This window comes from Myotis nattereri (assembly GCF_964212035.1).
Source record: "Myotis nattereri genome assembly, chromosome: 17".
In the NCBI taxonomy this organism is placed as follows: domain Eukaryota; kingdom Metazoa; phylum Chordata; class Mammalia; order Chiroptera; family Vespertilionidae; genus Myotis; species Myotis nattereri.
In genome coordinates this window covers 50,567,711-50,593,566 of record NC_138092.1, presented here as the reverse complement: position 1 = coordinate 50,593,566, position 25,856 = coordinate 50,567,711, and the positions used below count along the sequence as shown (strand labels likewise).

The 25,856-nt window shown below is 44.3% G+C and overlaps 1 protein-coding gene across 6 annotated transcripts in view; it reads right to left on the bottom strand.

Moving 5' to 3' along the window:
* Nucleotides 1-25,856, bottom strand: part of RALYL (RALY RNA binding protein like) — a 570,979-nt gene that overhangs the window by 274,300 nt on the left and 270,823 nt on the right. For all 6 annotated transcript variants that reach the window (XM_081111044.1, XM_081111043.1, XM_081111042.1 and 3 more), the window contains exon 2: nt 10,455-10,733. In XM_081111044.1, the coding sequence (XP_080967170.1) occupies nt 10,455-10,710 (256 nt within the window). In that variant the 5' untranslated portion in view covers nt 10,711-10,733. The remainder of the gene's footprint in view (nt 1-10,454; nt 10,734-25,856) is intronic.

Sequence of the window (25,856 nt, the reverse complement as noted above, 5' to 3'; positions counted from 1 at the left end):
TTATCTTCTTATAGATGCAAGTACGCACAAAATTAATATCTTTTCTGTTAATCAGTCTTAAGTTAATTATGTTATTAGCCCCTCCAAGGAACTGAAAGGGTAGAGAAAAATATTTTCTCCCCAACAATATCCTATATAATAAGAGCCTAGGTGGTGTCTCATGACGCCCTTGCATGATGTCATCACAAGATGCCAGTTGTGGGCGATCAGGCTGGCAGGGGAGGGCAGTTGGGGGTGAACAGGCCAGCAGGGGAGGGCAGTTGGGGGCAACCAGGCCTGCAGGGGAGGGAAGCTGGGTGTGACCAGGCTGGCGGCGGGGGTGGGGGGGCAGTTGGGGATGACCAGGCCAACAGGGGAGGGCAGTTAGGGGCAACCAGGCCTGTAGGGAAGGGCAGTTGGTGGTGACCAGGCCCTCAGGGGAGGGCATTTGGGGGCTATAGGTCAGCAGGGGAGGGAAGATAGGGGAGACCAGGCCAGCAGGGGAGGGCAGTTGGGGGCTATCAGGCTGGTAGGGGAGCAGTAAGGTGTCAATCAGGCTGGCAGGGGAGTGGTTAGGGGCCAATCAGGCAGGCAGGCAGGCAAGTGGTTAGGAGCCAGCAATCCTGGATTGTGAGAGGGATGTCCGACTGCCGGTTTAGGCCTGATTGGGCCTAAACCGGCAGTTGGACATCCCCCAAGAGGTCCCAGATTGGAGAGGGTGCAGACTGGGCTGAGGGACAACCTCCCCCTCCCCCCCCATGCATGAATTTTGAGCACTGGGCTTCTAGTAAGTATGCCACCTATTCTATGTCCAAACTGACATTTCCAGCCAGTGAGGAGTGAATAGTTTCCTCCAAAAATAGAGCTGATTGGATATTCAGATGGAAATAAATGCATCTATTCAATAACATGCACTATATAAAATTTTCAATTTCAGAGGTATTAAAATAAAAAACAAATGGTTAAACAGACAAAATTCCCCCTAGAAGAAAACATAAAAGGATGTCTTCATGATCACAGAGTAGGTAAAACTTTCTTCAACAGGACAGAAAAAACACAAACCAGAATGGATATGAGGATTCCTGGGGACCTACAGCCACAGTCTCCTCACATCCAAAGACACCAAAGCCCAGGAAGGGTAGATTCTTGTACCGGGTCCACACGTCCAGCAGCTGACCACCAGGAGCAGGACTCCAGGTTTCTGACTTCTTTTTCGGAAGGTACAGAGAACATCGAACAGCAGGGTTAACGGGATGTGGAGTCTTTGACTCCCTTTGATTTTTACAGCACTTCATAAGGCCCGGGTAGCACTTCAGGAACTTCACATACAACAATGCATTTTATTTTCACAACTTTATGATTATCTCTATTTTGCAGATAAGAAAATAGCATGGAGACCTTTATGCAGCAAAAAGTACAAAGCTAGGATTCTAACATAGGAAGCCTGAGTCTAGAGCCTGCACTCTTAACCACCAACTTTCACAAACTTTTGACAAAAATGTCAACTCTGTCTTTTCCACATTGTAGTATAAGTCATATCATATGTGCAAATTTTTTTAAAAAGTATTTTATTGATTTTTAGAAAGAAGGGAAGGAAGAGGGAGAGAGAAACTTCAATGTGAAAGCAGAATAATGATCAGCTGCCTCCTGTACACCATCCCTGGGGGTCAGGCCTGCAACCCAGCCATGTGCCCTGACCCAGAATCAAACCCATCACCTTTTGGTTTACAGGATGACACTCAACCAACTGAGCCACACAGGCCAGGGCTCATATGTGCATATTGTAATATCATGCTTTATCTTGTATTTGCAAATCCCATTTGCATGTTATTTTGTGTATACATGTTCTACTCCACAACTAGGATGTTTTCCAAGGGAAGCCATCTCTTTTATTATATTGTACTAGAGGCCCAATGCACGAAATTCATGCAAGAGTAGGCCTTCCTTCCCCCGGCTGCGGCACTGGCTTCCTTCTGGCACCCAGGACCCTGGCTTCCTTCGCAGCCCTACTTCATCCTGAAGGTCGTCTGGTCTAATTAGCATATTATGCTTTTATTATTATAGATTATTTTACTTTGACTTTGGTGGGGCTTTGTTTTTCTATGCGCCTTCAGCGCTTAGCACATTTTGGCAAGTATCTAACACATTTCCACACACAGGGTTAAAATAACAAATGTCCCTATTAGTATAGTTTCCTGAAATTGGTTCCCAAGTGACTTTTGAACATTTTGTCACAGGATTAAAGGTAACTTGAGGCACTGTGTGTTATACAGCATCACGTCCACCCTGTTCTAGGGCTGAGTTAGAGCAAGTTGGAGCTAATAAGGCCCTTCTGAAGGTTGCTGGGGAGCTTCCAGTGACATGAAGAAATGGCTCAAGGATGTATGTGCCTCCTGTGCTTCTGCTAATTTAGGTTCCGCCACCGAGTCCAATAACCAATTTCAGAGGCGCCGAGAAAGCCCCAGGCTCTCATCACACATGGGGACATGCATCTCCTTGGCTGACAGGCGTCATCCCCCGACTCACTCTATCATGGAAGTTTGCTAATTAGCATCTGTTGACAGCCTAGTGAGGGGCTCTGTTTAATCACGGAAAACCTGAGCTGTGTGCTGAGCTCGGAAGGCTTCCTTTCTGAGAACAGTGGGGAAAGGGTGACGATGGGAGGCAATGGGGCTCTCCAGCAGCCCCCAGAGAGGACATGTGTGCTCTGGAGAGTAGAATTGCGGGTAATTTACAGTAAATTTGAAAAATATTGGAAGTTCGAAGACTTTTATCTTCATGAAAACATGATCGCTTTAACGCTATAGGATTCCTTCTCTGTACAATGGAATTAATGAAATCCATTATTTAGCTTTCGTGAGGGATGTTGGAAAGATAATTTTTAAAATGTAATAGAGTGTGTACTGAATGTCTTTGAGAAGTTTCATAGCTGAAAATAATCTATAAATAAAAGTGTTATTACTAAAAATCAACGACATAAAATGGGGACAGATTTCTGTCAACCACAGAAAAGGGGACCCAGAAGGAACTTCTCCTGAATGCCATGTCTGAAGTAGCTCTTTCCCAGCACCCAGGGGGTAGAAGTCAGAAATGCTGCTAAACGTCTGCAGTCCACAGGACAGTCCCTAAAACAATGGCCCCCAAATTTCAGTCCTGCCGAGGGGGCAGGAAACACTGCCCTCAAGACCCCGACGTGACACAGCTCCCTGGGCACTGCAAGCCAGAGGCCCTCTTACTCACAGGTCATTATATTCCAACAGCAAAAATAAGTCAATGCAAAACATTCAGCAAATAGCTTGTAACCAAGCCATTCAAGGTTTCTATTCTCCCTGCTCACAGGGTCTCAGGGGGGAGGGGTTGTCCAGCCCACCCGCACCTGGGTGTGCTCAGCGGGAGGGGCAGACAGGTGAGCCCGGCCTCACTCTCTTCACCTGCTGCTGCCGGGATGTCTGCCCAGGTCCCCCAGTCACTGGCTGGGAGATGGCAGAACTCCCTGCAGCCTGCCCCTGGATGAACCCCTAGCCTTCGCCCACCCCTCTCCTCAGCATGGTGGCTTCTTATGTGAGGGAGAAATCAATTTCTGTTCTAAGGGCTAGGGAAATGGCAGTTTCATCTGATACTGAGGATGCCTCTTCTGACCAATGCATTAGATGATGTTTGTCGATGAGAAAGAGCAGGTAAGCTGATGGTCTGCTTCAGTACAACCTCAACAGACAATGAGGACCACGCGTTCACGTTCACCCAGGGTCATTCTGGGTGAGCCTGATGTCACGGCATAGCTGTTAATAGCATCCCTTCGGACCCTCAGGCATATCCTGGCTTGGATGATAAAGTGCACAGTCACCCTACTGATATGTTGATATGAAAAGAATCGCTGGCAAGAATAAAACGTGAAAGGGATTCAGGTCAGCAGGTGTGAGCGTGATATGCTGGGCCACCGTTTGTGGGCTGGGAGGCAAGTTCACTTTGGAGCTTCAGTTCCCAGCCAGCAAAGAGGCGTAAGTACCCACATCACTCACGTCTCAGCACGTGAGAGGCACAGAAGATAACAATGCCCGAAAGAGCGTTGACCATGAAATGCTGAGCCGCCATCCAGCCATTAATAATAAACTATGAAAGGACAGCATTTTCAGGAATGGAGAGGGAGCCTTTCATGATAAAGTCTCCCTTTAAACCCATATATCATCGACTACACCTTTGAATAAAATATGTCCATGTTAATATTTGATGCATATTACAGACTGGATGATACTTTTTAAAATCGGATCTGGCCTATTAAATGGTATCTCTGGGCGCTGGTGTGAGACTGAATGCCAAGTCGCCCCCAGGAGCCCACAAGCCTTCGCTTCGGAGCAATCCCAACTGTCCTTTCCCACTTTCCAGGGAATGTGGTCCTCGCCCCCTGCTCCTGCTGCCTCTGTCTTCATCTGGTTGCACTGGGCGGGCTGGGGAAGAAGCCTTTGGGGAAGCCCATCATTCCGCCCGCCTCCAGCCCTCCGTCCCCTGCAGGTCCTGGGCCTGCTGTGGGAGCGTCTGCACGCTGCTGCCTGCTGAAGAGACTGGCAGAAACCGACACAGTCACTGCCCTCCAGCAACTTACTGAGCGGGAGAAGGAACGGGCACCAAGGACGGCTCAGTAGACACAGAAACACATTTGAACAGAAGGTCCGTGCTGGAGTGGGAGGTAAAACATTCCCACGAGGCCTGAGGGGTCAAAGTAGGTTTCACTGAGTAACATTTGCTCTGAGATCTGAAGGCTGAATAGTCACGGCAGGGAGTGTGGCGTGAGGGAGGGAGGTGAGGGCGGGGGGGGGGGGAAGCTGGGCAGAGAAGGGCATCTACACGGACGTGCAAAGGTCCTGGGAGGACACGGAGGTTCACTGAGGAGAAGGCCGAGCAGGGCTGAGACCAGAAGCAGCCCACGAGCTAGAAACAAATCATATGCAAAGAGCTGGCCGCAGCCAGGGTCTGGTCTTTTCACCAGAACTCTGAGGAATCACGGAAAGGCACAGGGGGTGACAGGAGTGGACTGTATGTTGAAAGGCAGCTCTGGGTGCAAATGATGGCTGAGGTGCAAAACACACTTGAAAGCCATGGCTCCTCGGGCGCTGGATGCACGGTGCAGGCGCCAGTTTCCTCCCCCTTTGCCCTCAGGCACATCGCCCCCGACACCCTTTTTCTGCCAGTGCGCTGCCATTCCTTCCTTCCTGAGCAGGACTGAGTATCCATCAGATTCCTTTAAAATTAGCCATCTGTTCAGCATGCTCCTTCCTTGTCCACATAGTGACATTAATGCGGTTCTCTATCTCATGTGCTCTTTCTCTAAGCTAGACTTAGTTTAGCAATGATAGGGACCTGTGTACAGCTTTAATGTTTCAGGACCAGGGCAGGCCACCACAATCCCGCAGAGGAAACTGACTATGTTGAATGAAAGTTACTTAATAAGCGGCCAGGGCCAGAGGAGCACCTTGACCCCCTGCCCCTGGGATGCAGGAACCAGTCCCCTGTGAGGGTGCCCTGTGCAGGGCTGAGACACTGGTGCTGCTGAGGCACAGAGGGCCACGGCAGCTGAACCGCCTCCACACCCTGTTCGGATGTGCGGCCCGAGCTCTCCTTCTGTTTCCATTCCTGCCAGTGAGCAACCGGCCTGACCTTCTTCGACCTGTAAAATATTCACAAATGTATTCTTTCTTTGCTTAAAATTTAGAGCTGCTTTGATCATTTCTCTGCATCATTTATGATCTACTGTGTGCTTGTAGTAAATTGCTTTTTCTTCTGTTAACCTGGTCTTACGTCAGTTTTATCATTGGTCCAGCCATAGGGACTCGGGACAGGTAGAGGGGGAGCTCCACTTTCCCACAGAGCAAGATTTGTTTTTATAGATATGGTATTTTCTAACATTAACAAAATGTAGAATCCAGATTCAATGATACATTAAGAGGCTACATCAGTATCTTACCTCTTTAAATTTAAATTTTATTAAATAACTAAAATGCATTTTTGTAAGGAGCTTTACATTATAGAAAATATGCTTTAAAAACATTTTTTTCTGGTTGGAAAACCAAGATGGCGGCATAGGTAATCACCTACACTTGCTGCCTCTACAACCACATCAAAATTACAACTAAGAGGCAGAACAACTACCACCCAGAACCTCGGAAAATTCTGGCATCTGGATGTGCTGTTCTTTAAACTGGGAGGGAGATACAAGCTCCTGCTTGCTCTGAACTCCAGTTCCAGGTGAGACTCTGGGGGACCCAGACACATACGGGGAGAAAGTGAACTGTCTGGCATGGGGACAGGAACATGAGGGCAGCTTACTCTTAGAGGTGCTCCCAGAGATCATTGTTTCTGAAAGGGTGTACAGGATGCAGAGAACCAGGGACTTCTCCGGCTCAGGGCAACCATTGCCGTTTGCTCTGCCCTGGTGATTCCCAGAGACCCCGCCCCACCCAATTTACTTTCAACCCCAACGAAGCTATGTGCATCAGCTTTTGCATATGAATGGCCTGTCTTTTCACTTAAAACAGACTTCAGCTGGGTCAGACATCCCCAGAGATTCCAACAGAAGGCCTAATACCTGGCAGCAACAGAGGCCTTGCTTCATAGCTGGGACTCGTCTGGCACTTCCAAACCCCATACAAAGAAGAGGAATCTGAAGATGTCTCTGCAGTTCCTGCTCAGCGGCCCCAGACAGTGGCTGACCTTGCACCTCCTTGGAGAGCCAAGAGCCAGTGTACCCAGTGGTCAGAGTGAGACCATAATGAATTACAACTCTTCACATCCATAAGATACATACTCAAGGGGCAGATTCAGTTAGCACCAAAGCCCCAATGAAGCAAGTCCTTCCCCATAATGGTGTTTCCAGCACAGTAGTTCTCCCATTGTAGACACAACTGGTCCTCACAGCCAATTGGTCTGGGGGTCAATTATTTCCAGTGATACCAACAGCAATCAAGGGTTAACTACAACAAGACTGTGAAAACAGCCCACAAAGGGGTGCACTAAGAGCATCCACCTCAGGTGACTGGGGAGACTGAGCTACTGGGACCTATAGGACACCAATCACATAAAACCACTCTATCAACTCAAGGAGACTTAGCAGCTACCCAGCACATAGAAACAAACACAGGGAAGCAGCCAAAATGTGGAGACAAAGAAACAAGTCACGAATGAAAGAAATGGATGAAAGCAAAATACCGGATATAAAGTTCAAAACCATGGTTATAAGGTTACTCAAGAATCTTCTAGAAACCTCCAAGAAGTTTAGTGAGACCCTCAAGGATATGAAAAAGGACCAATCAGAAATTAAGCATACACTGACTGAAATAAAGAATAATATACAGTGATCCAACAGCAGATGAGAGGATCCCAAGAATCAAGGCAAAGATTTGAAATACAAAGAAGCAAAAAACACCCAACTGGAAAAACAAAAAGAAAAAAGAATCCAAAAATATGAAGATAGTGTAAGGAGTATCTGGGACAACTTCAAGCGTACCAACATCTGAATTATGGGGGTGCCAGAAGGAGAGAGAGAGAGCAAGATATTGAAAAGATATTTGAAGAAATAATGACAGAAAACTTCCCCTACCTGGTGAAAGAAATAGACTTACAAGTCCAGGATGCACAGAGAACTCTAAACAAGAGGAATCTAAAGAGGACCACACCAAGACACATCATAATTACAATGCCAATAGCAAAAGACAAAGCTAGAATCTTAAAAGCAGCAAGAGAAAAACAGTTAGTTACCTACAAGGGAATACCCATATGACTGTCAGTTGATTTCTCAACAGAAACTATGCAGGCCAGAAGGGAGTGGCAAGAAATATACAAAGTGATGAATAGCAAGAACCTACAATCAAGTATACTCTACCCAGCAAAGCTATCATTCAGAATTGAAGGTCAGATAAAGAGCTTCACAGACAAAAAAAAAACTAAAGTTCATCACCACCAAACCAGTACTATATGAAATGTTGAAGGGTATTCTTTAAGAAGAGGAAGAAAAAGGTAAAGATAAAAATTATGAACAATAAAGTGACAACAAATACATATCTACCAACAAGTGAATCTAAACATCAAGTAAATAAAAAATATGAAGAACAGAATAAACTGGTGAATATAATAGAATCAGGGGCATAGAAAGGGAGTGGACTGACAATTCTCAGGGGGGAAGGGAGCGTGGGGGGAGCGGAAAGAGATTGGACAAAAATCTTACACCTATGGACGAGGAAAATGGGGGGGGGGTAAGGGCATGGGGTAGGGTGGGAACCGAGTGGAGGGGAGCTATGGGGGGAAAAAAGAGGAACACTTGTAATAGTCTGAACAATAAAGATTTATTTAAAAAATATTTTTTCCATTTCAGAAGAATTTTACAGTTATATTCTGACTTGGATCAAATGCAGCCCACTGTCCTTCTCCAAAGAAAGCTGAGGGACTCCCTTGCATATCAAAGGCAGGAAGCCAGTGGTACATTGATAAATTGGGATATCCCTTCTCCCTGTGGTGCAAAGGTGTGCTGCCAACATATGAAAGCAGCTCAATTAACTGAAGGTGGGATGATACCCACAGGTGTGCCACTCCTTTTAGGGGTGCTGGAGGCTGGTCAGGAAGAGCCTCCCTGGCCACATGGTGTGAGCACAGCCCACAATAAAGCCAGGGGAAATAATTGGCCAAGTCCCGTCTCCTGAGCAGAGGGAATGGTAAGTCCAAAGCCTATGAGGTAGGAGTCTGGGAATGGTGGAGGCGCAGTGAGTTCACTATCATCACCAATGGTCCGAGAGGGCAGAGTGGACACTCAGATAGAGATGAGGGAGCGATGTGGTGGGTGGAGCACTGAAGGTGTGGATGGAAGATAAATCTTATTCTGGGTGAGATGGGAAGGTATTGGAGGGTTAGGAGCACGTTCTCACTGATGTTTCTCAAGGGACTTGTGACAAGGGTGGAAAGAGGCAGACCAGTCAGAGGCTTACTACTGTCCCCCCGAGGCACGGTGGCCAGTGCCAGGTGCCTATGGGTAGAGCTTTCAAAGGTGATTGGTTTTGGGACATACTCAGGGCAAGAAAGGTGATGATGAATTATATTTGGAGTGCCGTGGGGAAGAGGAGAGTCAGGGTTGATGCCTCGGTTATTGTTTGAAAAACTGGATAAATGAGGGTTCCATTTATCGGGATGGAGAGCAAGGAGGTGACACAGGTTGGGGTTCAGGAAATCAAGAGTTAGCAATGGGCATGTGAAGCTGAGATATTTATAGCTATCTGAGACAAGATTTATAATCAGTTCCATATATGCATCTGGTCATAAGTTAGGGACTCACTGATGTTTTCAATGTATTTTTTTCTTCATGTAAAAATAGGTTAATTTTTACTTTTTATCTATATATTAATTACAAAATATCTTCTAAATATTTTCACTTTACTTCAGACTATATTCTTCTCTTTTCTTTGAAAAAGCTATATATGGACATTAGGCATAATTCTGACCACTGCACAGGATTCCTGACTCGATAAGAAAGAGTGGGTTCTATTCCTTTGTCAGTCCTGAGAATTCACCTCCTTTTGCTATTTTTCTATCCCTTCTTCCAAAAAAGTAAAAACAGAAAATGAGAAAAATACATGAGCCCCCTAACAACAAGTAGTATAAGTATTGGATTAATCGGGCTCTATAATAAGCTGACAAGTCCAGTGGCAGGAAGTGACCTCGCAGGGTCATCTGCTCATAATTTCCTCCTGGCAGGTCACTGGGTAGTCCTGCCCAGGCCCATAGCTTCTCGCTGAAAGGTCTGCGACCAGTCCCGTCCACGCTCCTGTGCGCCCACGTTCACCCTCCAGGGCATCGCCAGGGGCCTCCTCCTTTCAGAACCTCAGAGGTGTCACCTCCTCAAGGAAACAGTCTCCTTAGCTCCCCTGGACCTGGCTTTCTCCACCTTCATGTCATCTTCCTTACGCCCCCGCCCCCCCCCGCCCCCTTCATCCCAAATGTATAAAACGATTCTGCAAAACTGTCCTTCTCCAGAGCATGTCAGTCTCGCTTCCCAGCAGTATCATCAGTTTGGCGCCAGGGAACTCTTACAAACACTCTCTGCAGGTTGGACATTCTTGCACCAGCTGGCACATGGAGCTATTTTATTGTTTTTATATAACATAGTGTCTCCTGGAAGACAGACGGCGCTTCAAATCAGATCACCTGAAACCCACGGCCTATTTTCCATTTGCTGCCTCTGCTAGGATTGGAGGAGGTAACAAGTATTACAAAGCAAACTCGATCCCAAGTTTAAAGATGTGTAAAGAAAATAAGACTCATATATCTAAAACAATATGAGAACAAAGAAGAAACTACTGTAAATTTTAAATCTATAAGCATCGTAAGGGGTTAAACAAGGGCCAGGTGTTACCCCATGCTGGCCTTACACAGGAAGCCCGTACCCAGTGCAGCGAAAGATGATGCCAGCATCGGGCATGCAGCTGGCCAGCACCTACCGAGGGGCTGGCCTGCGATGATCCTGGCGTTTTCTCCGGCCACCGCTGCTCTCGCGTGCCGCTCACTCATGTACTGCACGAATGCATAACCTTTGTGAACTGAGCATCCGACGATTTTCCCATACTTGGAAAAAATGGCTTCAATGTCAACTTTCTTGACAATAGCTGTGTTCAGATTGCCGATGAAAACCCGGGAGTTGATGGACTTAGGGTCATTCTTATTGGTGACGTTGCTGGTCTGTGTTTTGCCAGTCATGGTTGGGTCACCGTGTTTTAATCCTGAAACAAAAATGAAAACAAAAAACAATTAAAAGGTAATCAGATGGAGTGGACATCACTGGCTCTGAGCAGTTTTTCAATAATGAACCAGGTGATCTCAAATCCCTAAGTATGACTTTTTCTTGAGAAGAAAATTTAGTAGGGCACACTGCATTGCAGTGCAGAAATGCGGGAGAAAACTACTTATTATCATTAGCACAGTGTTAGAAATGAGCTCCTGATTTTTTTTTTCTACAATTGAGCCCTGTATAATGATTCAGCCTTTGTATTTTTAAGTCCATCAATTTTTTAGAAGCAAGTTTGAGGAAGAAGCCACCTTATTTTATCAACAACAAAAAAACTCCAACACAGCTATGATGGAATATAGGAACATGACCTCCATTCATGGTTGAGAACATGCATTTTTATCTCTAAATTTTTTATAACAGGTAGACATATTGTTTATTTCAGACTCAGAACCCTTCTATTGGAAACTAGTGGTCCATGCCATTAAATGCTGCAGAAAAGGGAAAAAAGCGTTAAAAATAAAAAATTCAATAGAAAACTCAATATTAAGAAAACATAAAGAAATGAACCAGAATGAATTCTGTACATCCTCTTTAATTGAACCAATATCACATGTCAGTTCCCACCCCCAGGCCCTCAAAAAAAATTTGCCTGAGTATCTAGTTTTCATCAATGATCAGCAAATTAGTGGACTTGGTATCTGTGCTGAAATTTCTCCTCTCAACCTCATTTTTAATTCATTTAACGAATGGCTCCTATGTTGCCTAAATACAGCTAGTCTTCCAAAAACTGTTTTGTGAGCCTGGCATAGTGTTTAATTGTGCTTAATTAAGCTCAATGAAACTTTTATTCCTAAGTACTCCAGTACTGCAGCATTGGTTTCCCAGGCTTTGCAAATTCATTCATTCATTTATTCATTCGTTCATTCATTCAGCAATGTTTATTAAGCACCTATTTTTAACTGCCTGATATTCCCTCCTAAAGTGCCTGTCAACTTAAAGAAACCAATATAGTGTAGCTGATGTTCCACAAGGACATAGTCTCTGACATTGACAATCATTGCTGACCATTAGCTAATTGATACATTTTATCAGTGACAAATATATTTGTATCTGAAGAATCTCTTTTACATTCTCACAGTTAGAAAAATAATTAAAGTGCCTCATTTAAAAAAATAATTTTAAATGACATTCCTCATTTGAGCATTAAAGTTTGGAAGTGTTAAGGGCATTCGAATTGGATCTGCTAGAAAACTTACTATTCACTGAAACCAGCCACCTCTGAGATCAGGAGCAACGGGGTAATATAAAAATGTTTCCAATTAGACTGCTCCTTATACAGCTCCGGTGATTAAATTTTTACTAAATATTGGACCATCAACATTACATGCCTCCTTATAATGAAGGAGAATGTCATAAATAGTCATTCACACAACGATGAAGAGCATGACATCATTTAAGTAAGAACTCATTGCCGCCTTGCCTTGTTCTCGCTTAGCTACATTGAAGAGGTTTCTTTATGAGTGATTTGAGGCAGTCACGGTTAGGATGGAAAGGATAAAAAGCTGATCATTTGTTTAAAATTTTGTAATCTGAGCTATTGCATATCTTAAGACAAATGTTCTGAGAATCAACTGAAACAAGAAAAATCAAGGTGCTTATATGTAGTGTAACATTTGGCTTCGTCATATACCCTAGTACACTTTAATCACACTGAGGGAGCAAATTAGACTAAAAGGCCCATTTTGGGGCTCTGGATGGATTGATGGCTACCTGTCTTACCCCTCCAGGCCAAGATCAGTAATATAATCCACAGAACTAAGATTTTGGGTTTGCTTTTATGTGATATTTTTGGAAATACTGTAGAGTATTTCCAAAAATATCACAATTTGTGTGGCTAGCATTTAATTTTCTGGACAGGGATGAGTTGGTTAAGGTGCAAACACAAGAACTATTAGATTAGGTCCAATCCATGATCACAGAACCCTGTGTTCATCTTTGACAATGACCTGCATCAGATTTGATATGAGGGCACAGCTGTACTCTCAGTTCTTACTGTAAGTGTCACTGTGCCAGGGGCCATGGGCCACGTTCCTAGAGAGAAGAGAGCTGTGCAGAAAAGACACCAGAAACCGTCCTAGCAGCCCCCGAATTGGTGCTGATGCCTGAGGTATGCGCAAGGGTGAACTGCTGACGCTGGCTGCAGATACTGGAAAGCTGTGAGCGGACGGGTTCCGACCCACAGAGGCCCAGGACATTCAAGTTCCCACCAGCATCAGTGGCGAGTCCAAGTCGGTTCCAGGTGCACAAAGTTAGACGCTAAAGGGCCAGGCCTCGCTAAGGAGGATAAAGGTCCCTACAGTGAGAGGTACTCGGGGAGGCCCCTCACAAACCTCAGAAACAAGTCTCAAGATGGTCAAACTTAACCCAAAGCATCTTAATGTCTACCCGAGCAAAGCACAACACTCTTAAGAAATTATAGCCCAGATACTCTATAGCATAAAATGTAAAATCTTTAGCATCCAATCCAAAACTCCTAGAGACCCTAAGATTCAGACAATTGACCCCAAACTAGGAGAGAAATTAAGATATAAATGAGAATCAGATGAAAACTATATTATCAAACGTACAAAAATACACTTGATGGCTATTATAAGTAATGAAACTCTTCCAAAGAACCAATTTGTGAATTTGAAGTTGTAGAAACAGAGAATAAAGATCCAAAATGTGTCATAGTGATAAAACATGGGAAAGAAATAATAAACAACATCTGTAACCTATGTGACAAGGGCCAAGCCCTTTAATATACTTGCATGTGGAATATCAAAGGGCCAAAAGTATTTTTTTAAATGGCCCCTAATCTTCCCAATTGGATAAAAATTATGATCTCACAGATCTCAGAATCTCATTGAGCCCCAGTGGGAATAGACAGAGAAAAGCCCAGCCAGACACATCATGACTAGACAGAGGAAGAGCAGGAGCTCTCGGACATTGGGCAGTGCCTGCATCCTAAGGAAGAAATGAAAACAGTGTGCAGGCAATGCTGAAACTACAGAACAAATGTCAAAGAAAAGTGAGTTAGTCAGCAAAAACACAGCTCACCTAAACTTGTCTGTTTTTAAGTTAGATGTTTGAATGGAGCTCGGTTAGGAGTTGGTGGAAGCTGCCCTATAATAAAAGGCACTGTAACCCAGGCTGCTCCACAAAACTTCCTGTAGTGATGGAGACATTCTACATCTACACCATCCAAAAGGAAGACCATGACCCCATTGACCTTGAGGACCTAGAGGTGGCTAGTGGTTCAGGTACTGAATTTTAAGTTTACTTCATTAAAATTAAGGCAACATTTCACTGGGTTGCTCCACCCCAAAAAGACCAATAGGGCTCTGGTCCTTTGAATCTAATGAACAAAATAAACTGACAAATAAAGTAGATCCAGAGGCATGGAAACATGGAACAGACTGAAGAACCTCAGAGGGGAGGGGGGCAGGGTGGGTGGGAAGAGATTAACCAAAGAATTTATATGCATGTATGCATAATCGATGGACACAAACAATAGTGTGGTGAAGGCCTGGGCAGGGCAGAAACTGGGTGGAGGGGCACAATGGGGGAAATAAGGGGGACATCTGTAATACTCTCAACAATAAAGATTATTTATATATATAAATGATACTATATATATACACACTAGAGGCCCGGTGCACAAAAATTTGTGCACTCAGGGGGTCTCTCAGCCCAGGCTGTGCCCTGTGTCAGTCTGGGACCCCTTGGGGGATGACCACCTGCTGGCTTAGGCCTGCTCCCTGGGGGATTTGGCTTAAGCTGGCAGTCAGACATCCCTCTGGCAGCCCGGGAGCCCTCGGGGGATGTCCACTTGCCAGTGGGGAGCGGGTCTAAGCTGCAGTCGGAAAGCCTTTGCAGGAGAGGCTCCCACCACCACCGCTGTGAGGGCAGCCATCAGCCTGGCTTGTGGCTGAGCAGAGCTCCCCTGTGGGAGCGCACTGACCACCAGGGGGGCAGCTCCTGCATTGAGCATCTGCCCCCGGTGGTCAGTATCTGTCATAATGACCAGTCATTCCCAGTCGTTCTGCTGTTAGGGTCAATTTGCATATTACCCTTTTATTATATAGGATAGAGGCCTGGTGCATGGGTGGGGGCCAGCTGGTTTGCCATGAAGGGTGTCCTGGATCAGGGTAGGGGTCCCACTGGGGTGCCTGGCCAGCCTGGGTGAGGGCTGATGGCTCTTTTCAGGTTGGCCAAGCCCCCTAGTGGGGACCCTCACCCCATGAGGGTATGGCCAGCCTGGGTGAGGGGCTGATGGCTGTTGGCAGGCTGGTCATAGCCCCTTCAGGGTGGGGATCCCCCCTGGAGTGCCTGGCCAGCCTGGGTGAGGGGCTGAGGGCCTTTTTCATGCTGGCCACACCCCCTTCAGGGTGGGGGTTCCTGCTGGGGTGCCTGGCCAATCTGGGTGAGGGGCTGATGGCTGTTTTCAGGCTGGCTAAGGTCCCCAACGGAGACCCTCACCCGATGAGGGTGTGGCCATCCTGGGTGAGGGGCTGATGGCTGTTTGCAGGCTGGCCACAGCCCCCAGCCACCGAAGTTCCCAGTGGAGGCTAGCTGGAAGCAGGTATCTGGGATTTATTTATCTTCTATAATTGAAAGTTTGTTGTCTTGAGAGGAGGCCACAGCTGGCCAGGGCAGGTGGGAAACTTGGCTTCCTCCATCGCCAGGGCAACCAAGCCTCTTGCTTGCTCCAGCTCCATGGTTGCGGCTGCCATCTTGGTTGGGTTAATTTGCATATAGTCACTCTGATTGGCTGGTGGGTGTGGCTCGGGCATAGCAGAGGTGCAGTCAATTTGCATGTTGCTCTTTAAATATATATATATATATATATATATATATATATATATATATATATATGTTAAATGTAAACCAGAAATAATTTGGCTCTTTATATATGTTTTTGGTCCCCAAAACTTATGAATGATATGATGGTATTAGATATAATTCAGAAAAATAACAAATAAAAATTTCAAGTAGCTGCCATCTGAGGAATAATTTACAAGTGGGGTTTTCATTATGGGAATATCAGACTGAGATGATGAATGCTCAGTAAAATAAAAAAGAATGTGTTTTGAATAAATATAGCTTTTTTCTTTGTGTTTGAGATTCCCACCCTTGACTCTAAAAGAGATAATTATGAAATAAAGGCAAGGTTAAAATGGGCTTTAGAGAAAACATTTTTGGAGAGAAATTAACAGTGCAGTATATCCTACCCTTCTCTTAATTTAAGCAGTCGTGAATTTCTGATTTAAATTTTAGATTCACTCAGACAATTCTACTGAACAAAGAATGAGCAACAAAAATAACAATAACAACTGTGTGAATTACCCAAGTGTTCAAGAAAGTCAACCAAACAATATAATACACTAGAGGCCTGGTGCATGAAAATCATGCAAGGGTAGGGTCCCTAGTCCTGGTCAGAAATCAGGACTGATCTGTGGGGTGACCAGCAGGGCAATTGGGGGGGCCCTGCTGGCACCCACTTTGGCTGGCCTGGGGCCTGCAGGCTGGGGGCAGCTCCTGCATTGAGTGTCTGCCCCCTTTTGGTCAGTGTGCATCATAGCAATCGGTCATTCCACCGGTCATTCCGCTGTTTGGTTGATTTGCATATTAGGCTTTTATTATATAGGATACTACATTCTAGAACCTGATAAAATGTTAAAGGAATAAAAATGAATAAAATAGAACAGTTGTACCCTAAACATTATCACCTGAGGTCTGCAGCCAGCAGTCACATAAGTGCTATAATATAAGGTACAATCTGGCAAATGCTGCAAAATATACAGAACTGTAATTTATGAAAATAGAACATTTATATCCATTTGAGGAGAACAGATAACACTTCTTAAACAGATGATATTTGAATTAATCTTTAAAATATATTGTAAGAATTCAATTGCCATATTGTAAATTTGTCAGCATGCTCAAGAAGATAGTTTTTCTAATATTTTAAACTCATCTAAATGTACTTGAATAAATTTTTTTAATAAAAGAAGTTGGTATACTATTTGTTTCGAATTGTATTTAGAAAAAAAGGGGAAAACTGTCCTGCAATAAACAAATGCGTGCAAGTATCTCTTTTTGGATAAAATAAACCAAAGGAACATTTAAAAAGTCTGAATTTATCCTTAAGAAAACCGTCTACAATTTAGAAAGATAGAATTTATATCTACCTGAGCAGTGACACTTCTTCAAGAGATCTTATGCATCATAAATATTATTTTGTAAAAAAATTTTCCTGATGCCATTTTTCATGGGAAGTCACCAAGTATATTTGGTATAGAATAAAAATAAATATTGCAATTAAGATGAAGATTCAATCTTGAGCCTCAAACTGCTTCCTAAAGTAAGCCAAATTTAGCTTCTTTAAAAGTACAGTTTTTAGGGAATATGGACACATGAAAGGTAATACATACACATAAGGAAGGAAAAAAAAAACATGTAAGGCCAACTGAAGACAATTACTGCACTATTAAAATGCTGTATTTTCTCTGCCATTTCTTTTTAGTTCGTAGGAAAAAAAGTTGTTAGAAAAAAAGTAATTATAATCTACACACCAAGTTCCACTACCTATCATTTGAATACACATTTTATTTTGTTCTGAAATAATCTTATTGAATATAACTTAGATAGTGGTATTGGAATAAAATTATGGCGCCACTTTCTTCATTCGCTTGATGAGCATTTAGCTCATTTCCAATTTTTTCAGATTGCAAAAGTGTCCCAGATGAACATTTTAATGGACTTGTAAGGATACATCCCCAGTCCTGAAATTCCTCTGGGGAAGCCCTCCAGTTAACTAAGGACCCTCAGCTATTTCCCAGGAAGTTCCAACCCTTCCAGTCCCACCAGCAGAGGGGGTTCAGCAAACACAGGTGGTTGTGGCTCCTCCCTCATGTACATTCAGTGTTTTCTGATTCATCAGGTTGAATAGGAGAGATGGGCAGAACGTAAACTTAATGGGAGAAGGAGGCTGGGATCTGCAATCCTGAGTGGAGTTTGCTTACGAAGTCAGCCAGGCTGGTAATAACAGAAACAGCACGATTCCCTTGTATTCAGAGAAAAATGAATTTGTGTTGGGAGCTTCCCAGGCATAGCTCCAAAGTCATTATTATTTAAAAATGTAATAAAAGCGATTCTAGTTTCCTTTGTTAAATGCACTTGATTACATCTACAGATTCTATTTTAATATGTTGGGGTGCTACAACAGTATGTGGCCAATGTTTATTAAAAATGTAATGGTTGATTAAAAAGAAATTAAAAAGAGCATATTAGAATTATTGCCTTTCCGCAGCCTTTCTGTTTCAAAATTCAGTTACTACAACTATAAATAGCATGCAGAGCAAAGGTGGAAGTTCTAACACATAAAGTTCTTGAAAATATATGAATCAAATCATTCTTTATACTTTTATAGAACTATGCACCTCAGACACTGAATATAGGGTTGCAATAACGGCACCAACAACCTAAAAACTAAATTTCCATTTTCTTTTTAAATTAACTAACTCATTTGTATGTAAAAAATGTAAAGGTATAAAATAATTTGCTATAAATAAGGACCCACTGATAATAAAGAGACATGATAAATTTTACAGAAAATGTATTAATATGAGTGATTTTAGAAAGAAAAATTATTTAAAATACCACTTCATAGGATGTAGAGAGATTTAAAAATTAGAGAAATGATAGTATTTTATTCAATAGCTCCAGGTAGAACTTAAATGTGAAATAAAATCAGTTAAGCAACAGAAAAATAAAATTACTATATAAAAATATGAATATCATTCATTTTGTAAAACAAACAATGCTAGCTAAAATGTCTTAAAAGTAGTGGTTAATAGAATCATTAGCTACAAAGAAATAAGTGCTTTCTACCTGAAGATTAAGATTACATCTTTGAAGAGCAAAAGTACATCAATATAAATTCATAGGTATAGACAATGGAACAACTATGGTGACAAAATATTAATGATTTTTTATTGATTCTTATAAACATAAAATTGAAAATCAATAAATATTGGTCAGTCAACATTTCAAACTTAATTAAGAATTTGAGCTATTAATCAACTTTTGTGTTAAAATCACTTTGAAAAATGTAAATTAGTAAATGAAATTTTATAAACAAGGAGTAATGACAAGTGTTAAAACATCTCTTGGGAAATGTTTAACAATGGGCTGCAGATCCAACCACTATCTGGCAAAGGGTAATGGTCTCCAAGGGACCGCCACCTGGGTTTGTGAGGGTCAGACACATCCATGTGGAAATTGTGATCAATCTGGAAGACGCTGCTACAGTCTAAGCTTCAAGAGTAAAGAAAGAAACAAATAATCAGCAAATCCTTTCTTTGTTCATGCATTAGTCAACTCAGGTTGTTATAACAAAACTAGAGGCCCCATGCACAAAAAATTCGTGCACTTGGGGGGGGGGGGGATGCTCAGCCTGGCCTGCCCCCTCTCACAGTTCAGGAGCCCTCAGGGGATGTCCTACTGAAGGCTTAGGCCCTCTGTGAGAGGCAACCAGCAGATTAGGGGAAGGCGCTGCCCTCATCACCCCACTGCTGCTGCTGCCACTGCTGGCAGCTGCAGCTGCCTGAGCCCTGGCCCTCACAGCCACCATGCTGTCTGAGCCCCAGCCCTTGCAGCCGCCGAGCCACTGCGGCTTTGTCCAGAAGACATCTGGTCTAATTAGCATATTACCCTTTTATTAGTTTAGACTAGAGGCCCATTGAATTAAGAGATTCACGCAATAGGTGTTCCTTCCCCTGGCTGCCGGCACCAGTTTTCCTCTGGCACCTGGGACCCAGGCCTTCGCTCCAGCTGCGGCGGAGAAGCCAAGCCTCTTCAGTCTTCAGTCATCTTCAGTCTTCAGTTGTCTTCAGTCTTCACTCCGCACCTGCAAATGCAAATCAACCGCCATCTTTGTTGTGTTAATTTGCATGCTCATGCTGATTGGCTGGTGGGTGTAGCGGAGTGACACCAATTTGCATGTTTCTCTTTTATTAGTGTAGATATCCCAGCCTGAGTGACTTCAACAGTGACAGTTACTTCTCAAAGTTCTGGAGGCTGGACATCCACCATTGAGGTGCCACCCGATAGAGTTCCTGGGAAAGTTTTCTTCTGGCTTGCAGATGGCCTCCTTCTCATTGTGTCCTTCAGGCATTATCAGGAGAGAGAAAGACAGAGCCTGGGCCTCTCTTCCTTTCTTATAAGGACCCTGATTTCATCCTGGGAGCACCCCCCCATGACCTCAGCTAACCCCAATTACTTTCCGGAGACCCCTCTCCAAATGACACTACATTGGGAGTTAGGGACTCAACATATACACTTAGAGGGGACATAACATGGTCCACAAGCCCAGATCATCCTCGTGGGCTTGGAGTTTGGGAGCATGAAATGATCTTCCTCTGAACCCTTAGACGCTGGGACTGATCTGATATCTATCCATCCATATCCTGTAACCATTAACTGTCCAATCACTAAGTTCAATTCAAAAGGTTTAAAAACTACATTGTTTCAAATAAGGAATAACGATCAACTTTACTTTAAAATATATTTTATTGATTTTTTACAGAGAGGAAGAAAGGGATAGAGAGTTAGAAACATCAATGAGAGAGAAACATCAATCAGCTGCCTCCTGCATGCCTCCCACTGGGGATGTGCCCTCAACCAAGGTACATGCCCTTGACTGGAATCGAACCTGGGGCCTTTCAGTCCACAGGCTGATGCTCTATCCACTGAGCCAAACCAGTCAGGGCACGATCAACTTTAATATAGAAACAAGAAGATTTCAAGAGATCAAAACATATGATGGTAAAACTCAAAAGAGAACTTCATGGGGCGATCCTAAAGTATACTCATAGAATGTGAGAAAACTGATATAATCCTAGGAAACTTACTGCATTTGAAATTCTTAAAATTTCTATTCTTAAATTTGCAAAATAGAACAGTGAGTCAAAATAGAACAGTGAGTCACAGGCGTTGTTCTAAAATGCCGACTGTAATTATGCTTCCAAGATAACTTTCCACTTGTTCTGAGCTATACAGAGAAGTCAAATCAACAAAAAATAGACTCTTCCTACTCGATGTGGGGAGATCAGTTAATCAGGTTAGTTCCCACCTGCATCTTGGGAAATGGAACAATTAAGGCATGTGCTTCCTCTGAGGCACTGGAGACACTGTGGTTGGTGCTGTCAGGGCTTGGGCACCGAGGGCGGACACAGCCCTGCGGCACTGATTGCACTGGGACTGTCAGTTAGTAGAGGCCCTGGACAAAGGAGCACCGTTACCTTGGGCTGTGAGTGGCCAGGTACACCCTGCAGATACCAAAACCTATTGGGAGAGATCCCTTCTTGGGCTGGGACCAGCATCAGAATGCAGCAGGAACAAGTAGTCTGTGCCACCTCATCCATCATTACCTGATCCTGGTTATATATATATATATATATATATATATATATATATATATATATATATATATAAAATTTTATTATTGATTTCAGAGCACAAGGGAGAGGGAGAGATAGAAACATCAATGATGAGAGAGAACCATTGATCAGCTGCCTCCTGTATGCCCCACACTGGGAATTGAGCCTGCAACCCAGGCATGTGCCCTGACTGGGAAATGAACTGCGACTTCCTGGTTCATAGGTCAACGCTCAACCACTGAGCCATGCTGGTCAGGCTGATCTTTCTGTTTTTAATTCCTGTTGTAAACATCACTAAAAGGAGCTCCATTTAGGATATTTGAATTTTAAAAGGCAGTCTATAAATTATTAAAATGATCTCAAAAGTAGTTCTGCAACTTTATATTTAACAAGCATGGAGCACTTATCCTGCCTGCCATTAATTTAAGTGCTTATTAAATATTCATTCACTTACAGTAGTAAGAAGAGAGTTCCCCTTTTCCCCTTAATTTCCTCTGGGATTGGGACTATTTACAGAAATGTGTTCCAAGTCACTTACAGAAGACAGCACCCCCTAGTGCTCCGGGATCTTCACTGACAAACTTCCATGTGACCCTGAAGGGAGCAGGCACAAGCTGCTAGGCCAGCGGTTCTCAACCTGTGGGTCGCGACCCCTTTGGGGGCCGAACGACCCTTTCACAGGGGTTGCCTAAGACCATCGGAAAACACATATATAATCACATATTGTTTTTGTGATTAATCACTATGCTTTAATTATGTTCAGTTTGTAACAATGAAAATACATCCTGCATCTCAGATATTTACATGACGATTCATAACAGTAGCAAAATTACAGTTATGAAGTAGCAACGAGAATAATTTTATGGTTGGGGGTCACCACAACATGAGGAAATGTGTTAAAGGGTCGTGGCATTAGGAAGGTTGAGAACCACTGTGCTAGACCTTGGTTCTATGAAGAGCGGGTATCCTGAGAACGCCTGAGACTGTGCTGGTAATTTCTCTCAGAGATTATAAGATCTATCCACTGACCAGCTCCAACTCGTTTCCCTAAAATCCTATAACATGGAGCAGAAAGCATCTAACTTTGCATTTGTCTCCTCTGTGAGACACACAATGATATGGAACCAGCAGTTCATGTTAATGCAGTTTGATAAGGTGACAGGAGAGTCAGAGCACGGTCATCACCACACTCCCTTCTTTTTTCCGTCGCAGTTACCGTTGGTGTTTACTATACTGTTTAGGCTGAAAGCAATGGCTGCTAAAGTAAAACCCTGACGTAGGACTCATTTCTGTTCCATAAAGACATTTCATTTGGGGAGAAGGGAGAGGAGGTAAAACTGTAACTGCATTAGGAAACCACAATTACATTGTTTAATTTGGTCTTTTAGAACTTCCATAAAGTACACAACTCATCTCTTGTCAAATCGGTACAGAGACAATGAATTCAAGTCACAGCTTCAGTTTCAGCTGTCATGTTAGTAGGACTGCCCAGGCCTCCTGGGCCCTGCCAGCTCTTCCCAGAAACGTGGTCTACTCCCAGAGTGCTACTGCATGGGGGAATTTTGAGGTCTATATTTTTTCTGTCAACTTTCCCATCCCTCATAAAGAATGTGCTAAACAAATGTAAACATTTTAAAAATGTATCTTTATTGTTGAAAGTGTGACAGATGTCCCCCTCAACCCATCGACCCCGGCCCCTGCCCATCCTCCCAGGCCTTCAGCCCACTGTGGCCAGGACACGCCCTCTAACTGAGGCCGTGAGGCCGGCCTGGAGGAGCGCGCAGAGGATTCTCCGCTGTGTTCACCCATGGCTTCCAGGGAACTCACCCTGGCTCCACATGCCTCTACTGAATAAAACACTTGTCTCCAAAGTTAAACGCTCAGGTCGCTTAGAGCTAAACTGCAGAGGCAAAGCTGCGGTGCCCACAGGGAAGTCCTCTCACTCCCAGTGCAGGGTCCCCTCCACTCTGGTCTTCTTCCAACTGTCAGTCAGGGCTGTCCCCAGGGAGGGCCGTTCGGACCACTGAGTGGTCAGGAGGCGTCTGAGGTGTCCGCAGAGAGGAGCAGCCTTCAGGCATTATCTGCGCGGCTTTGAGAAGCCTGGCCCTCCAGTCAAAGGTCTAAAACCTGGGCGGCATGTCCTCTCCTACAACATACGTGAGTGCCTCTTGGTGGGCGCAGTGCTGAATGCCTTGTCACTCACTGGGATGTCTCGGGTTGCATTGGTAGCTATAAAAATGACATAGTGAGCCCTAACCTGTTTGGCTGAGTGGATAGAGCATCAGCCTGCGGACTCAAGGGTCCCAGGTTCAATTCCGGTCAAGGGCATGTACCTTGGTTGCGGGCACATCCCCAACCAAGGGGATGTGCAGGAGGCAGCTGATTAATGTTTCTCTCTCATTGATGTTTCTAACTCTCTATCCCTCTCCCTTCCTCTCTGTAAAAAATCAATAAAAAATATTTTTAAAAAATGACATAGTGAAAATGCCTATTGTATGTCTGGATCCGATAAAAGTCCTATTTGCCAATTCCTTAAGCTCCACCCATGAAGGAAGATGCATGCTATCAAGGAGCGCATCTGTAATCCATGTATTGCTAACAACGGACTCAGAACATAGCTTCCTTTTGGTGGAACGTATCCTATCTCTATTGACACAATCGGCTGTGATGATATCCAAGACTTCCTAATTCTCCCCTCCCCTTTGCTATGGGTGGCAGAATCTCCACAAAAGTCGAGAAAACCCAGACAAAGGAGAAATGTCAAGTTATGGGTGCCCCTTTCTGAGTAAGAGCAATGTGGTTATTATTAATGCTCACCCTTAAGTTAAGATTGTTAAGATGTTACCCCAGAAATAACAGTAAGGACAGGGTTGACTATAGGCGTGAGATAACGATGCCACTCAAGTGTGTGAATTCACTAAGCACCTATGGCCTCCACAGACATGGCCTTAGGCCAGTGATGGCGAACCTATGACACGCGTGTCAGAGGTGACACGCGAACTCATTTTTTTGGGTGATTTTTCTTTGTTAAATGGCATTTAAATATATAAAATAAATATCAAAAATATAAGTCTTTGTTTTACGATGGCTGCAAATATCAAAAAATTTCTATATGTGACAGGGCACCAGAGTTAGGGTTTTTCAAAATGCTGACACGCCGAGCTCAAAAGGTTCGCCATCACTGCCCTAGGCCTTCACAGTGGCATCTCCGGCAGGACCCGTCAGACTTGGGGAGAAGTTCCCGTGGTTTCCAGAGTGCTGTCCTTCCATTAGACCCGAGGTCCCGCCTCGGCTCTGCCCGTTTCTAGGTCAGTCACTGAGCAGCTACTTGTGCTCTCTGATACTCCGTTTCCTACCTGCACTTTCAGAATACTAACAGAAATTACTCATATACGACTGGTAAGAGGCTTAAATGAGATGCAGCAAAGCACTAACCTCTGTATTTGGCACAGGAATTGTTAGTGGAGCTATTACTCGGGATACACGGAGAGGTTAGAAGTGCTGCCCTCCACTGTTCTTCTTCGGGGAAGATTATAGTTATCTCCTTGCAGGTACATTGAGATGATCCAAGGGTCTCAGGCAATTCTCTGCTAATCTGATAACCTCTCTGGGGCTGGATCTGGACACTGATTTCCGCTGTGTTACAGCAGGTCCTTCCCAGAGCGCTTTTGCAGGGCTCCCTGGAGTGGGGCACAGCTTCTGTAATGCTATGTCCGAGGTCTTTGTCACTGAAGTCAGCAGGATTCTTGTGAACCAATCCAGAGAGGCTTTAATGAACAGGTGTCAGATCACAGCCCTGGCTGATACTTATCCTGTACCCATGAGCGACTGGGATTCTCCAGGCATCTTGCTGTTGATTTCTGACCCAGCCCTTAAGCGTCACTGGTGTGTACGTTGTAAGGACGCAATGGTATAGGGCCAGGTGTCTGACTTGCCACGTGCACTCTCAGAAATGACCTTCACGCTTTATGCTTCTCCTCTGAGTCTTGATTTTGCAAGCAGAGGCTGCAATGTCATTGGGCCTGCGGGTGGGAAGGAGCTAAGTCCCCTGCTCTGCACATTCACCCACTCAAGGACAGTGGTGGCCGGGGCTCCTTGTGAACATTTGTGTTATAAATGTCTCTTACCAATCTGACTCACTAGTACAAATGATGCTGAGATCACTGCTACGGAGCATGAGGGGTGTGTGGGGTGGCACCCAGGAAGGGGAGATGCCAGAGGTCGGCCAATCGATGCAGGCGCTGTATTCATTCAGGAACATGCGGATGGCTCCTCGCTGAGACAGAGCATATTCACATGGTAAACTGCCCAGGCCCTGGTTGAAATGGTTTATAACTTACAAATGTCTGCACTGACCCACCTTGCAGGAGAAGCCAGAACAGATCTGGGTCTCTCAGAGTGACATGAAACCTGCATGGAGCCAGAGGGACTGCCCCCGCAGCCAGGCCAGGGGCCAGCTGGACATGCTGCTGGGGACTTGGTCACAGGGCTGCTCGCACCCGAAAGAGCAGGGTGGTGTTGAGTGCCCCGGTCAGCAGCCTGTCTTGAAGTTAAAGTTCTTTATCCTTTCTTCCCATTAAAGAGACTCTTACCCTTCACTTGGTTTACTGACATCACTTGTTTCAATAGGG